General features: G+C 39.1%; 1 protein-coding gene across 6 annotated transcripts in view; it reads left to right on the top strand.

Annotated features, from left to right (window-relative positions):
• Nucleotides 1–1,960: 1,960 nt before the first annotated feature.
• CCDC15 (coiled-coil domain containing 15) overlaps nt 1,961–16,983 on the top strand; it is a 53,109-nt gene continuing 38,086 nt past the window's right edge. Inside the window, exons 1-9 of one of the 6 annotated variants that reach the window (XM_061167350.1) lie at nt 1,961–2,052; nt 2,610–2,798; nt 3,042–3,095; nt 5,048–5,197; nt 5,741–5,932; nt 10,732–10,845; nt 13,502–13,624; nt 15,737–15,853; nt 16,111–16,635. In XM_061167350.1, the coding sequence (XP_061023333.1) occupies nt 2,619–2,798; nt 3,042–3,095; nt 5,048–5,197; nt 5,741–5,932; nt 10,732–10,845; nt 13,502–13,624; nt 15,737–15,853; nt 16,111–16,635 (1,455 nt within the window). In that variant the 5' untranslated portion in view covers nt 1,961–2,052; nt 2,610–2,618. Of the gene's footprint in view, nt 2,053–2,077; nt 2,247–2,372; nt 2,825–3,041; nt 3,096–5,047; nt 5,198–5,740; nt 5,933–10,731; nt 10,846–13,501; nt 13,625–15,736; nt 15,854–16,110; nt 16,636–16,983 lie in introns of those variants that run through there. The other 5 variants (XM_061167331.1, XM_061167358.1, XM_061167365.1 and 2 more) reach the window with 5 other exon arrangements.

Genomic DNA, 16,983 nt, shown 5'->3' with positions numbered 1-16,983 from the left:
AGAGCAATCAGAAAGGAACTTCCACAAGCTCCCCCTGCCATATTAGCCAATTACCAGTATATATTCTACTTCACTGCTAGTGTTATAATGAACTCTCTCTCCTGCTATCTAAGGCCAGTTCCTTCAACTGTTCACTAGATCCCATTCCCTCTTACCCACTTAAGGACACAGATACAAAAATTCCTCCATCTCTCTCCTGCATTGTCAGTTTTCTTTTGTTTACTGGATAGTTAGCATCAACAGAACACATAGACTGCAATATTAAAGAAAAGAATCCTATGATCTATCTCTTTCAGATACACATTTTCTCTGTGTCACTTTACAATTCAACTCATTGTAAGAGTTGTCTAAAATCGCTGTCTCCAATTCTTCCTCCCTCTCTAGGCCTACCCAGCAGCCTTTTGATCTCAAACTACCCCCAAAACACTGTTTTTATAAAAGTTATCTATGACCTCCATATTGTTCAATCCAACAGTTAATTTCAGTCATCATCTTATTTGACCTATCAGAAGTTAACACAGGTTAAATTCCTCTTCAATAAAACCTTTTCTTCAAGGTATTACACACTCCTGGTCTTCTTCCTAGGCTTACAGGCTGATCCTTCCAATTTCTTTGCGTTCCCCTCTTCTTCCCAGACTGTTTAATGTGAGGAAGCCCCAGGGCTCAGGTTCTCAGCTAGGCAGGCACCCACTCTGGAGAGATTATACTTGCAGTTCACTTTGCCTGAACTTTTAGAAAGCTCTCCAGTGAAAATTAAGAGTGTTTCATTATTCCATGGAAATGTGCATTGGATTCTTTGCTCAAAATTACCTCTGAAGCCTTCTCTGGTCATCCTATCTAAAATTTCATCTCCCCTACCCTCCGACACACTTTTTATCCTCATCCTCTGTTTTTAATCTACAATGCTCATCACCCAGACACATTTGTTTACTTATTCATGAATCTACTTTGTTATTTCTCATTGTCACTCCCACGAACAAGGGATATTTATCTCTTTTGCTCACTGCTATACATTTCCAGTGCCTAAAACAGTACTGGTATACAAAAAATCTCTCAATTGTAAGTTACATGAATGAACGAATGGGTATCTCACAGGGATAATGAAAGCTTGGAGCAGACAGGGAGACCATATTTATGTATAAGAACATGTATGAAATAGCACTACTAATGTAGGGAGGTGTACAAAGGATCAGCATGATTTACAACTGGCTTGAAAAGTGTTAGTTGCTGAGTCCTGTCCAACTCTTTGGGACTCCATGGACTGTAGGCCGCCAGGCTCCTTTGTCCATGGGATTTTCCAGGCAAGAATACTGGAGTGGGTGCCATTTCCTTCTCCAGGGGATCTTCCCGACCCAGGGATTCTTCCCCACTACAGGCAGATTCTTTATGGTCTGAGCTGCTGGCTTAGTTCGTTCCTGAAGGAAGCCCTGCCAGGCCCGCCTTCGTCCATCCTTTTCCTGTGCTTCCTTCAATTAGGCCCCTGACCAGCTCAGTTATGGGCTTCTCTATGGCTCAGTGGTAAAGAAGCCGCCTGCTAAGGAGGACACCCGGTCCGATCCCCCCTGTCGGGAAGATCCCCTGGAGAAGGAAATGTCAACCCACTCCAGTACTCTTGCCTAGGAAATCCCACGGACAGACGAGCCTAGCGGGCTACAGTCCATGGGATCGCAAAAGAGTCAGACACGACTTATCAACAACAACCCGCTCAGTCAACCTGCTTTTCAGCCCAACGTATTCCTTTGCCTGAAGATGCCGGACATCCCCGGCGCTGGGATATTCAGGCACCGCCGGTAGACCCACATTTCTGCTGGCCGGTTTCCCAGCCGCAGAGGGGACTCACCCTGGCCACACCCATTCCACTAGCATTCACAAGTCCCGCCCCCTCAGCGAGACGAAGCGGAGGTGACGCACATCTGGAGCGCTAACTCCGCCCCTCACGCTTTTCCAGGCCCCGGGAGATGACGCGAGCCCGGTAGAGGCGGATACGAGGGCGCCGAAGGGCGGGGTGGGGCAGCGCGACGCGGGTTTCTCCAAAGCGGCGGTTTACTGGCGGTAGTTACCTTAGTATCCATGTTAGCTTGAGTTGTGGCCAGCTGCGATCAATACTACTAGGCCGGTGCAGTCTCAGCCAGAGTGTGACCCCGAGGCCTGAGAAACAGGCTTTTCTCTGGTCCGGGACTCCCCAGCGTTCAGCGCTGCCCCCATAACCGGATACCAATTATTTGAACTTTCGGCTTCAGACCCAGGTTCCCACCCCGCACCCTCCCAGTCCCGTCGCCCTCCCGCTGCTACGCTCTTTCCTTCCTTTCCCTTGTCGCTGTGCCCCCAATGGCACAGTTTCCTTCTCTCAGTCAGATTCTTATTTTTTCCCCGCGCTCCTCCGTGTTGCTTTTCGAGGGCGATCCTGAAACATTTCCTTCCTTTATAACACTTTCTTTGTATCGTCCCTCTTACTTTCTTTCCCCCCTTCCTTCGCCAGATTCTTTGTCAGACTACTGCCTCCTGCAAGACTTTACTCCTTTTCAGGAGTCTGTGGCACGGATGTTAGGGAATTGAATTTTTTAAGGCGGTCGTTTGAAGATTTTGAGCTTTTCCTTTCTCCTAACCAGGAGTCATAGATGCCAAGAAGTATGGCCCCCCTCAAGAAGCCTCGAAATACCACAAAGTTGCCCCTGGCTTTAAACCCCTTGAAGAGCAAGGACGTGTTGGCAGTGCTGGCTGAGAGGAACCAGGCTATAGTACCCGTTGGGGCCTGGGTGGAGCCTGCCCCGCCAGATAGTTCAGAAGTCCCGGCAGCTGTGAGTGTCAGTTTGATGCCAATGTGGTGAGGTTTCTTCTCCCATGTTTCTTTTTATTAGCCTTCCCTAATTCCTTGTGCTCGCATAAGCAGTCTGAGGATGCTGTTTGTATTCCGTCATAAATAGTTACGTTTTTGCTTTAGGGTTATTGAACAAATACGTAGTTGTTAATTAAATTATCATACAAAGATCTTTAGTTGTTTCTAAAATGTGATACACTCTTATCTTTGGTTTACACTTGAGAGCCACAATTTGGAACCAGTCATGCACTTCAGGAAAATGTTTGGTAATCTCAAGGTGAGGGCAAAAGAGGGCAGACAGACAATGGAGTTAAGGAAAGAGGCGCGGGTGGCTTCAGTTTGTCTGGTCTTGAGTTAACTTGAGTCACTTGTCCAGACTTGATATATATATCTCTCCTTTGGAATTGTGTTACCTAATTATTCACTGATACTTGTACATTCTACTCTCTGGTACATATGTTCTAGAATAGTTTATGGGATAGATTTCTTGGAACTCATAATTTTAATTGGAATTTAAATTCACTTGATTTTGAGAATTTAAAGACTGTGAAATAATTTGAGGCACCCCTCAGAATTAGAATTTAGTATCACTGTGTTAGCAGAAGGAATAGACAGGAGGTATGATGGGTTTATTTAATTTGGCGATTCTTTATGGAAGAGAGACATAGTCCAGAGAAAAGCAATACAGTATAGGGCATAAGTGTTGGAGTCAGAGAATGTTCTAGCGTTGCTACTTGCCAGCTGTAGGATCTTTGGCTGCTACTAAAGATGAATGTTTCTGAGCCCGTTTCCTCATCTTTCATGTAAGAGATAAGAATACCTAGTATTAGAGCTAGTTTTGAGGATTCAGTGATAGAAGTTAAAGTGCTTATGCTAATAGATCTTTAATCATGGTGACTACTATTATTTTCATTCTTTGCCATTCAGAGCACTTAGAGGAAGTGAACAATGATCAAGGATTCAAATGTAATAAAACATTCCAGATTGTTTTGGAATTAAGCTTTATATAAATATTGAGTACTTTTGTATTCTAGGCTCCCTTATAGTAGGGGAAGCAAAGGAGAATGAAATACATTTCCTGCTCTCAAAGGATTCGTAATCTAATAGGGAGTTAAGAATTATTGTACTCAATGTTAGTAAGAATGAGAGGTGGTGCGTGGTGGTGGTGGTGGTGTAGTCACTAAGTTGTGTCCAACTCTTGGGACCCCATGGACTGTAGCCTGCCAGGCTCCTCTGTTCATGGGGTTTTCCAGGCAAGAATACTGGAGTGGGTTGCCATTTCCTTCTCCAAGAATGAGAGGTAACAGAGGGGTATTGGATGTTCTTGGAGGCTGAGTAAGACTTTTCTAGGTGGAGATGACAGGAAGGGCATGCTTGGTTAAAAATGCAGCAGAATTCTCATTTTATAGTAGCACACGGTGGGTGAGTGGTGAGCCATCTGATATGTTAATATTAGTTTCTCAGTCATGCCAGACTCTTTGCAACCCCATGGACTATTAGCCCACCAGGCTCCTCTGTCCATGGAATTCTCCAGGCTAGTTTTTGTTGGAGTGGGTAGCCACTCCCTTCTTCAGGGAGTCTTCCCGATCCAGGGATCGAACCCAGGTCTCCTGCCTTGCAGGCAGATTCTTTACCATCTGAGCCAGCAGGGAAGTCGAGCAATCTGGTATATGTGGACTGTTTTACTCACTTTAGAAACTGAAACATAAGATAGGTTTGAATTGGTTCATTAAGAATTAATGAAGATACTTTTAGTTCTCAGTACATGAAAAATTAAGATTTGATTTTTGTGCTCACAGGTTCTAAGTTTTAGTTTGTGATTTGGTTTAAGTTTTTGGTACTCACTTGAGCTTCCCTGGTGGGTCAGATGGTAAAGAATCTGCCGGCAATGCAGGAGACATGGGTTCAGTCCCTGGGTTGGGAAGATCCCCTGGAGGAGGGCACGGCAGCCCACTCCAGTGCTCTTTCCTGGAGAATCCCCATGGACAAAGGACCCTGGTGGGCTATAGTCCATGGGGTCACAAAGAGTTGGACATGACATAGCGACTAAGCACAGCACAGCGATGTTTAGATTATCAGCTCTGAATTACTGTGACTTCTTCACTGTACAGGGAATTTTGGATTATAGAACTGTATTATTTTTTCGGGATTGTATCTTGACCACTTTGTGTTTACAGTAGGCAAAACTAGTGGGACATTAAATTTATTTTCTATCTTTCATCTTTAAAGACTTCAGCATATATAATTGAAGAAGAACTGAAGGAGCAGCTAAGAAAGAAACAAGAAGCTCTGAAGCGCTTTCAGAGACAAGTCAAAAGCCGAGTAAATCAGCAAGTTCGGCTGAGAAAAAAGCAACAACTTCAGAGGTCTTATGAAGCTGTAAGTTCAAAAGTGAGCCTGAGTAAAGGTTGGATGGAACATGTGTTTGTTTTGGGAAATGCAGTTAGGAAACAACAGAATCACCTTTCTTGATCCCAGGCTTTGTTTCATTAACTAGTGAGGGCAGTAGATTTGTAGGCAGAGAAACTTGTTTCTGTTTTCCTGTGTTGTTCTGATGACCTCTTGCTTTCACCAAATAGTTATAAATAATGTCAGAGTTTGGGTTGGGGTTTGAATTCTGGCTTTGCTCCCTATTAGCTATGTGACCTTGGGCGAAGTGCTTAAATTCTCTCAGCTGTGGTTTCTTTATCTGTGAAGTGGGGACATAGTCTCACAGTGTTGTTTTGAGAATTAGATAATATAGATTATTAGCACCTAGTAGGTGCCTGGTAAATGTTAGTTTCTTTGTCAACTAAAATTTCTCATCCCTCTCCCCAACCCCGGTTTTAAACTTTTGGGCTGCTTGTAGATATCAGTTGGTTATACTGGGCTGGGGGGAATCAGTCTCACTAGAGGAATCTCACTCGTTCTTCCTTCGTGTAGGCAGAGAAAGAAGGCTCTATAGCCATGCACTCTTCAGATCTTGCACACTTAACTCCTAAAAGAACGAGCGTTTTTCCAAGCAATTTGAATGCTGCTATTGGAAGTGCCAGATTGCCTCCTCCCCAGATGCTTGAGGGTGGAATAGAAGACAGAGAGAATCAGAATGAACTGTTCCAACAACAAGCCCAGGCTGTAAGTACATATTCATTTTATTTATGTCTCTGGTTTTTTTCTTTTTTTTAGATATATGACATACCTGGCCTATGATGTAGAGATTAGGAGGTGTCACATCAACTTCAACTTTTATCACCTCCCCCCCTTTTTTTACCTTTGTAAAGTGAAGATTAATGGGATGATATTTATTTTTAATACACATTTTAAGTTTATATTTAAAATTATATGAGAGTCCCTCAGACAGCAAGGGGATCAAATCAGACAATCCTAAAGGAAATCAACTCTGAATATTCAGTGGAAGGACTGATGCTGAAGCTGAAGCTCCACTACTTTGGCCACTTGATGTAAAGAGCCAACTCATTGGAAAAGACCCTGATGGCTGGGAAAGGTTGAGGGCAGAAGAGAAGGGGGAGATAGAGGATGAGATGGTTGGATAGCATCACCGAGTCAATGGACATGAGTCTGAGCAAACTCCAGGAGATTGTGAAGGACAGGGAAGCCTGCATGCTGTAGTCCATGGGGTTGCAAAGAGTTGGACATGACTTAGTGACTGAACAACAGCAACAAAATTTTTTATTTATTGATTGGACACTTATGATACCAAAGTATTAGAGTTCAAAACTTATGAGAAAGAACTTTAAGTCAAAGAATGTAGATTTTCCAAATATACTTAAGTTGTTGTGGGTAAGTGACTCTCAGTTTGTAGCATACGGACAAAAATGACTTCTAACCTCTATTGCACAAAGGTTCAGTACATATATGGGACTTTCAATGATTGTTTTTGTTTCTTTTTTCTGTCCCTCAATCTGATTATCACAATAAATTGGTCTGTAAGTCAAGTAATAATAAGTAAACTCTAAATTGACGTACTCACAAGTTTTTAATATAACTTTTCAGTGATTCACTTTGTATACCTAATATTTAAAAATTAACCACCATGAATAGCTCCATCCACTCAAGTCACTTGACGCCATCTAATCAGCACCCCCACCCTACTTAGTGTACCTTGGCTTTTGTTCAGTTGATCACGTTCTTCAACTTGGTTGTGGGAATAATCCTTCATCTTATCATTTTATTTTATTTTATTTTATTTTATTTAGTTCTACCAGTTTATTGCTACCAACCCATCTCCCTCCACCCTCCTTATGCATGTGTGCTCAGTCATGTAACCCCATAGACCTCAGCCCGCCAGACTCCTCTGTCCATGGACTTTTCCAGGCAAGAATGCTGGAGTGGGCTGGCATTTCCTTCTCCTGTCTTATCCTTTTACAATGTAATCCAAAGGGTTAGTAAGAGGAGGAAAAAAATGTGGAAAATTATGATTATGTGAAAATAAAAGTTGTGTGATGCTAACATGCTTGGTCATAAATATGGAGCAAATCTTTTTGTGCTGTTAGGATAAATAGAGAAAGCTTTATTATAAGTACATGTTGTGTTGAGATACTTTTTAAAAAGATTTTTTTCTCTTTGCCAGACTATGACTTTTTCTTGTTATTGTTTGGCTTGTAGTGATCATTTTTTATTTTCTTTTAACTATTATGAACAATTTACCGAGCCAGTATTTATTGAGCCAGGTACTGCATAAAGTACAAAGGATAAAACGAGACAGACACAGCCCTTGCTTTCATGGTGCTTGTAGCTATAAATCCCATTGTAGTGAGGATTGTACTTCATCTGTATAATACTTAAATAGGACACATCAGTCCACAGATATTTGAATATACAACGTTTGTTAAGCATTGTAGGGTTACTAATGATATGTGAAATAGGACCTTTCATGGGTTTACATTTCCAAGTAGAGGTACAAAGCTAACAGACTCCTAATCTGTTGGTTAAAATATGGAAATATTTGCTGCATTTGGTGATAAATTTGTGCAGTGGAAGTTCAAAAATGTTTTAATTCTAAAGAAATAGTTGGGGAAGAATTCTTGGAGGAGGTGGAATTGAGCTGTATATTTTGAACTGGTAAACTGAGTTGAATTGGTAAATTCAAAAGAATTTTAAGATAGGAACAGTAAAAAGTCTAGAATATAAAAGTTTTTATACCCTGTTTTTTTTTTTTTTTCTTTTTGGGCTGGGCCTTGGGGCTTGTGGGATCTTCTTGTTCCCCGACCAGGGATCAAACCCATGCTGCTTGCTATAGAAGCAAGGAGTCCTAACCGTTAGACCACCAGGGAAGTCCCGACCCTGTTTTTTTCCTAAAAGAAGATGAGCTCCTGAGGAATATTCAGTGACTTAGACTACTCTAAGCCTATAAACTTTTGCTTATGCAATCCGTGACAATAGTAGCTCAACTTTTTTTTTAATCTTACTGTTTCTGTTGCACTTTCTATCCACTAGATGTCACTAAGAACTAGACAGTGAGACAGTGTCCAAAGCAGTAACTCCTTTGGGACAGTTCCAGTCAAACTGCGACAGTTGGTCAGCCTGTCTCTACATGTGTTCTCTCTTCTTTACTTACTTTTCTACTGCAAACTGGTATTCTCATCATCACAGCTCCACAACTTTGGCATACTTAAAACTCCTTTAGCCTCTTTGTATGCCTGTTCATTTTACATAATTTGTTAAATGAACATTTGTTCATTTAACAAATGAAAATTTGTTAAATGAACATTTAACAAATTGTTAAATGAAAATTTGTTAAATGAACATTTAACAAATAGGGGGATTTGTAAGCCCACAAACTTAGTGGCTTAGAATGACAAAAACTTTTCCTCTCACAGTTGTGGAGACCAGAAGTCCAAAATCAGTTTCACTGAGCCAAAATCAAGGTGTCTGCAGGGATATGCTCCTTCCACAGATTCTAGGGAATATTTGTTCTTTGACTCTTCAAGCTTTTGGTGTCTGCTGGCATTCCTTTGCTTGTGGCCACATCAAACCAATCTCTGGCTCCATCTTCACATCACCTTTTCCGTATGTCTGGTTTTCCTCATATCTAATATGTTTTATAAAAACCACTTGTGATGGCTTTTAGTGCTAGTCTAGATAATCCAAGATCATCTCAAGATCCTCAACTTAATCACATGTGCAAAGTCCCTTTCTCTTTATAAAGTAACAATTACAAGTCTAAGGAATTAAGACCTGATACCTTTGTGTGCGTGCTAAGTCGCTTCAGTTGTGTCCAACCCTTTGGGACACCATGGACTATAGCCTGCTGGGCTCCTCTGTCCGTGGGATTCTCCAGACAAAAATACTGGGTGGGTTGCCACACTCTTCTCCAGGGGGTCTTCCTGATCCAGGAATCAAACCCACATCTCTTGTACATCCTGCATTAGCAGATGGGTTCTTTACAATTGATGCCACCTGGGAAGCCTCTTGATATCTTTGGGTGACTGTTATTCAGCATACTACATCCTCATAGCAGGTCATTGAAAGGGCTTTTGAGTTGATTTAATGACAGAGAAACTGAATGTTAGGTATAGTCCAATTGCTGGACCAGTTGAAATATCCTGCTTAAAGGACTAAAATCAATCTGCGATTCTCATAGAGGTGTGACTTGATGGAAAATGAAGAATACGTAAGTAACTCTTATTTTAAATCTGTCACACCAAGTATTTTGCATCCTTGGTCCCATTATACAGGGCAGTTATGTCTGCCATACCTGACAATGAGTTAAAGCAGGCATGTTCGTGGCTCTGTATTTTTTCGTAACTTCAGCTGCAAATATACTGTGTCTTTTTGCATTGTGATTAACTCTATCTTGACCCCTTTAGCTACTCTACTAACTAAATTTAGCTACTCTACTCTAACTAAATTAAAAGTCCTCCTTTTAATAGAATAAAGTATAATTTTTCAAGCTGGTTTCTCTGGCTAGAGGTATAGACCTTCTTAGAAGCAAGGTCAAAACAGAGGTAATATGCTGTAAGGAAACTGGACTGGTAACAAGAGAATTTTCATCTCTAGTCACTATTAGTAAATATCATAAAATATTTGTTATTTATATCTGTAAACCATAATCATTATTTCCCTGTAAGGGAGAAATGATGTCATTAAACTTTCACTGGATGGGTTGAAATTGGTCCTGGCTTTGCCATAATTTCACTGAATAGTATAGGGATATGCTTTCCTGGATTTTCCTTAAAGGAACATTCTGTGCAGATATGGGAAGTGTGAAATAGGCAGTGCTTCCCTGAAAAAGAAATCAAAGTAGGTGCTTACTGAAATTGCTAGGTAGAAATAAGGGAATAAACACAAAATTAACATATTTAATATTAATATTTATTACTAATTGTTGTCTAGAGTACTTGAAACAAATTGGTTCTGTTGAGATGTTTGAATTTGTATTCTAAATTAATGTAGGAAGGCTTCCTGGAAGAAGTGACATTTGAGAAAAGACAAGTAAGTACAGTCTTCAAATGTTACAGGTGAAGAAGTAACCCATGTAAATAAGAAAAAACAATTTTAGGGGACTAGGAGTGATAAAAGTGATCAGGCATGCAAGGACCAGTTGAAGAAATAACTCTTTATTAAGAAGATAGGTAGAAGGTAAAGAATATATCTGCTGAATCATTTCCAAATTCAGATCTTTAGGTTCTAATATTTTTGTGTACTTACTTAATATAAAGCATACATTATTAAAAAATGATTTGAGTAACAGCACTTAAATCAAGTTATGAAATGCAGTCTCTCAGAATAATAAAAACAGTGTTGTAAAAGCTTATCAGCGCATCAGAAAGTCTTCTTTGCAGGTAATCCTCTGGTCTCAGGTCTGGCATTTTTTAATAATAGGGGCCTGTTTTCCTGTTGGAACACTTAGTGAATTTGATATTAAGACTTTAGCCTGTTTTTGTTTTCTTTTTTCCCCTTTTCCTTGGCAGCTTAGTCAAAGCATGAAAGAAGCACGTCATCGGCTGGCATCATTTAAAACTGTGAATCAGAAAGATGCACCAGAGTTTCCAGATGATATAAAGAAAAGCTTTCCCACCCAGGAGGTAATTTAAGTTCTAAAAATACAGGTAAAAAATAGGATAAAGATTAATTTATATCTCAGCATTGTTTAGAACTAAAAAATAATTGGAAATGACCTTAATTTTCCAATAGTAGGGAGTAGTCTACAAACATGATATATCCATATATAGCTGTTATCAAAAATATCATGCTTTCAAAGGATATTTGAAGCCTAGGGAAAGTGTTTGTGATATAAAGGTAAGTGGAAAAAGTAGGATATAAAATTAGATACAGTATAAGCTCAATTTAAAACATTCATTCAATAGATATTTATGGACTACCTGTAGTTGCCAGGCATTGTTCTAGAAGCAGAACTTAACACTGGTGAAAAGATCCCTCAAGGAGCTCCTGTGCTAGTAGGAAAGCATATTCTTAAACAAGCACACAAATGCAGAATATTATTTCCAATGATAAGTGTAAAGCAAAATATCGAGATGGGGAGAGAATGCTATATGCATAGACAAAGGCCTGAAAAGAAATGGACCAAGAGGTTCATGCTGATTATTTCTGGGTTGTGTTATTACAAGTGATTTTTTTTCTTTTTTTTTTTAAATCATAGAAATTTTCCATAATTATATATTTTAAATTTTAATCAGGAAGGAAGAGGTCAATGACATTTTTTAAAAAGAAAGAAATTCTCTTAGTTTTTTGGATTTTTTTTTTTTTCGCCATACCAAACAGCATGAGGAACTTCCCTGACCAGGAATTGAACCTGTGCTTTCTGCAGTAGAAGCATGGAATCTTAATCACTAGACCACCAGGGAAGTCCAGAAAGAAATCCTTTTGTTTCAAAATATAGAATAACTTTCTGGATGTCCCTGGTATATATTTTTCCTGGTATATATTTTACCACAGTGAAAATAAAGACTGTGATTGCAGTGAGAAAAGCTATAGAATAAAGTTAGATCGAATCGGAACCTAAATATTAAGTTAGATTTAAAAGAATATTTAAAGCTATGCTTATAAAATTAAATTGTTTTGGTGTCTCCCTATTTCCATGTTCACAAATTTGGATCCTAAACCCATATATTTCCCTGTGTTTACTTAATTTTGGCAATAGTTTCAAGTTTTGATAGGTAGCATCGATAAAGTGGATCATTAATGTCTTTTTTACTTTTTTTGGTACCTTTATCAGCTGTCTCTTGTTTAGTTCTCTCTCAGTTTTTCTACCTAATTGGTATTTTTTTTTGTTTACATTTTCCTAGATTACATGTATGTTTATATTTTATTTTTGTATTTTTTCCTTAAGTATCTCAGCGCAACCAGCAACCATCAAAGACATGCCTCTATGTTTGTAGTTAGTAGACTACTTCCTCTATAGTGATAATTAAGAAACATATATTTAAATATGGACTTCCCTGTAGCTCAGATGGTAAAGAATCTGCCTGCAATGCAAGAGACCGGGTTTGATCCCTGGGTCAGGAAGATCCCCTCAAGATGGAAGTGGCAACCCACTCCAGTATTCTCACCTGGAGAATCCCATGGACAGAGGAGTCTGGCGGGCTACAGTCCATGTGTCACAAACAGTTGGACATGGCTAAGTGACTGACACATATTTAAATATAAAAAGCAAGTAGGCATGGGTGTGCCTAATATTGCATTCCATCTTAGATGCATTAAGTGTGGTTACCTCTAGGATTGCATTGTTGTGACTCAAGACAGAGTTTCTTTTGTAACTAAATTCTTGACTTGGTTTCTTGACAATTTTCATACCTCTTCCACAGATTTGGCACTACTGAAGTTTGGGTCCATAAGACTGACTTCCTGGTACTGCTAAAAGGAGATGGTTGGACCCAGTATATTTAAACCAGAAAAAGAAGGATGACCAGATCCTAGAGACTGATAACTTTATATTGTGCAGAACATATTCAAACCTTTCAATTGGTGTTTTTCCAGGAAGAGTACTGTTCCTAGGTCTGACTGAAATAATTATCCAGTAGAAGGGAGGAGGTTAAGTCTGACATAAAATCCTTGTATAAACCAATTTTATACGTCAAAGGTGCCATTTAAGTGTAGTTCATTATGATAATGATGATGACTCTGGGCTAGCTGCTTGCTTTCAAAGAATGCATGTGCTATTTCAGGTAAAGTATCACAAACAAATCTATGCCATATAATTGACAGTGAAATATTTCTTATCGAGTATGTAGTCTTTGTTTTAAATCTGAACAGTTTTCTACCCACTCAATTGTGAGCAGGAGGAATCTGCCAGTCAGAAAGGAGAACCACCTATAACCCAGTTGAGCTCTGATTTCATTTGCTTGTTAGACTTATTTTTACTGATATTAGAATCTGTCTGGTTGTTAATGTTGTACTAGATTTAGAGATACACGTAGAAAATAGTTTTGTTTGCCCACTGTTAGATCACCAAGACAAAATTATAAGCCTTCTGAAGTTGTTACTGGCTAGGATAGGGGCAAATTGTAAAGTAAGTTAAAATATTCTTCTACCATCTTATTTCACTCCTAACGTTTGTTATGTAAATGATTTGTTTGTATACTTGAAATAGAACTCTCTGTTCTGTACTAGATTACTGTTACCTGCTAAGATTGTATCAGATATTTCACAAAAACTCAACTCAGTGTTATGAGTATATTGCTCATAACGGTTTGTATTTGTATTAATTTTTCTTTTTTGCAGAAAGCACTTTGTAGGAAGCCATCATTTACCAGGATAAATATAGGCATAAGAGGAGAACTGCCCTTGGAGGTCCATCAAGGTCTTTTAACTCCTGCAGATTACCAGAAATTTATGGATGATCAGGTAGGTAAATATAAAGAGTAGAGGGGTAAAAAGACACCCTGTTAGAACTAACCATACATAATTAAGGATGGACTTAAGTATTGGGATTATAATATCCAATAATTTTTTTTCTAACGGTTTTATTGAGCTATAATTCACATACCACACAATTCACCCACTTTAAAGTGTACCCTTCAGAGTACCCTTTGGTATATTCACAGGATTGTGCAACCATCATGTGAAGTTGCTCAGTCATGTCTGACTCTTTGCGATCCCATGGAGTGTAACCTGACAGGCTTCTCTGTCCGTGGGATTTTACCGGCAAGAGTACTGGAGGGGGGTGGTGCAACAATCACCACAGTCTAATTCAGAAGATTCTCATTGTCCCTAAAAGAAACACTGTACCCACTAACTGTCACTCCCTAGTCCCTTCCTGTTTCTATCCCCAGTACTAAACAACCACTAAACTACTTTCTGTCTCTATAGATTTGCTTATTCTGGGCATTTCATGTAAATGTGTGTGTCATATAAATGGAATAATATAAAATGGGGCTTTTGCGACTGACTTCTTTTACTTTGCTTAATGTATTCAGAGTTCATCCACCTTGTAGCATGTATCAGTACATCAGTATATTATACTTGGTATATCCATTCATCAGTTAATAGACATTTGGATTGTTTCCACTTAGCTTTTATGCATAATTGTGCTATAAGCAGTTACATGTATTTGTGTGAACATTCATTTCTTTAGTTATGGAGTTTCTGGGTCACATGGTGACTCTGTGCCTAATATTTTGAGGAACTGTCAAGTTGTTTTCCATTAGCAACGTATGAGGCTTCCAGTGTGTCCACATCCTCTTCAGTCCTTGTTGTTGCCCATCTTTTCATAGCCTCCTGAGTAGGTTTGGAGTGGTATCGCACCATACTTGCAGTTTGTATTTTCCTGATGACTAGTGGTCGTGAGTATCTTTTCATGTGCTTATTGCCCATTTGTTTATCTCTCATGAAGAAAAATCTGTGTTCAAATGCAGTGCCATTTTTAAGTTGTGTTGTCTTTTTATTATCAAGTTGTAAGAATTCTTTGGGCTTCCCTGTGGCTCGGCCATAAGGGATCCACCTGCAGTGCAGGAGACAGCTTTGATCTCTGAGTTGGGAAGATCCCCTGGAGAAGGAAATGGCAACCCACTCTAGTCTTCTTGCCTGGGAAATCCCATGGACAGAGGAGCCTAGCGGGCTACAGTCCAGAGGGTTGCAAAAAGAGCCGGACTCTACTTAGCGAATAAACAGTAACAAGAATTCTTTATATATTCTGAATGCAAATCCCTAAAGTTGCATGATTTGCAACTATTTTCTCCCATTCTCTGGGTTGTTATTTCATTTTTTGTGTGTGTGTATATGTGCGAGAAGCCTCTTTATTGGGGTACCTTCCTTCATTGGTGTAAGAACAGAAGTTCCAAATTAACCATGTCACTGCTTTATTCTCATAATAGATTTTTTTCTCCAATTCTTTTGAAATTTTAGACTCATTGTAAATATATCTTTCTACATTAAAACTACTCCTCAACTCACAAAGACCCCACTTACCTTTGATTTCTATGGACACATTTTCAATTACTCATTTTATCCACTATACAAAAATCCCACCTTTTTGTAAGCAGTTTAAAGGCCCTCAAATGACTCTCCACCAATTCATCAAAAAAAAAAATTACCAAAATACAAATATTTTTAAAACAATAAAAAATTTCTGTTTCCAAAACCATATTTACAAGACTGACATTCCATCAATGTAACAATGAAATTCCATCAACATTGTCATCAATGTAAATATTGATTTCACATTCTTAATGCTGTCATTTTTTAGCACAAAATTTTTAGTTTTGGTGTAGTCTAATTTATCTTTTTCTTTTGCTGCTTGTGCTGTGGTGTAGTTATCTATTAAACCATTGCTTAATTCTATGTGTTTTTCTAAGAATTTTATAATTTTAGCTCTTATAATCCATTTGGAGTTATTTTTTATATATAGTGTGAGGAAGAATTCTAACTTGATTCTTTTACATGCATTCTTGTTTCTACCTGTAATAGATACATTTGTTTGTTTGTTTGTTTTTCCATTTTTGTTTGTATGTTCTTTAGGAACCTGAGGAATCTTCATCTGTTATGATAGATAAGAAAGGGAAAAAGCATTTGTCTTGGGGGGACCAGGAGGATCTCTTTTCTGAAGACAAAGATATACCTTTCAGCAGAGTTCAGGTAAAGCGGAGGGAAGGGAGATGGTATAGTAGAAATGAAAGTAATTATGATTTGGACTTGGGCTGTTGGTATTCTTGTGCCTGGTTTGGTCTTGTAGATTCAGGTTCTGTTGAGTTGAGCAAAGACTGTAATTTTGCATTTTATCTTAGTAGTTTGTTTGACTACCATACTTTTAAGATTATTTTAGGAATCTCACAGAAAACCTGAGTGTTACTGCTACTTGGCATTCTATATTCAATGTTTCTGTTCACTTTTAGAAAGTCCAGTTCAAAACCCCACTATTTGATGTGATAGAAGAGGAAGAAGTAAAGCAGTTACATCAGGACGTTTTGCCGGAAGCCCAGGATTATCTTCCAGAAGCCCCGGGGGATTTGACAAGTGTCCTCGATGTTGAGTGGGAAGCCCAGCGCTGTGAGCCGAGGCTCAATACCCAGCATATCAATCTGGAAGGCCACACTGTTGAGCCCAAAGCCCAGGCCATTAAGACAAAAACTAAGAGTGTTATGCTGAAAGACCAGACTATTGGATTAGAAGATGGGGATATTGCGTTGGAAGTACAAGATTTTCCACTCCGAAATCAGACTTTTCTACCCACAGATCAGCACATTCTCCCCAAAGACCAGAATGTTCTACCCAAATGTCAGGACCAGGATTTTCTACCCAAAGACCAAGATTTTCTACCCAAAGACCAGTGTGTTTTACCCAGAGACCAGCGTGTTCTCCCCAAAGACCAGAATATTCAACACAAATGTCAGGACCAGGATTTTCTACCCAGCGATCAGGTAAAATAAAGTGGAAAGAAGATACAACAAAAAGAAATAAGCATGTTAAGGCTTGTAGTGGGATTTGCAAGAACTATTGCAGCTGATTTAGAGAGTCGTAGTTGGGGAAAAAATAACTTGCCTGATTGATTTCTCACATGTCCAGCATTCTTATTAAGTGTTAAAATTCTTAGCAGCAACATATTACCCCTGTCTGGACAATTTACTTTTTAAAAAAACTTTCTTCATTAGGTAAAGTATTTCTCACAGCTATCATCTGTTTTGAGAGCTGAAAGATGGGAAAAAAGAGTAGACCACAAGTGTCCAACAGTATTTTTAACCCAGGTCCCAAGGCCAGCCCTCCAGCAA

Source organism: Dama dama, chromosome 2 (assembly GCF_033118175.1).
Source record: "Dama dama isolate Ldn47 chromosome 2, ASM3311817v1, whole genome shotgun sequence".
NCBI classification, from domain to species: domain Eukaryota; kingdom Metazoa; phylum Chordata; class Mammalia; order Artiodactyla; family Cervidae; genus Dama; species Dama dama.
The sequence above is the reverse complement of the archived record's forward strand: the minus strand, read 5'-3'. Positions and strand labels throughout refer to the sequence as shown.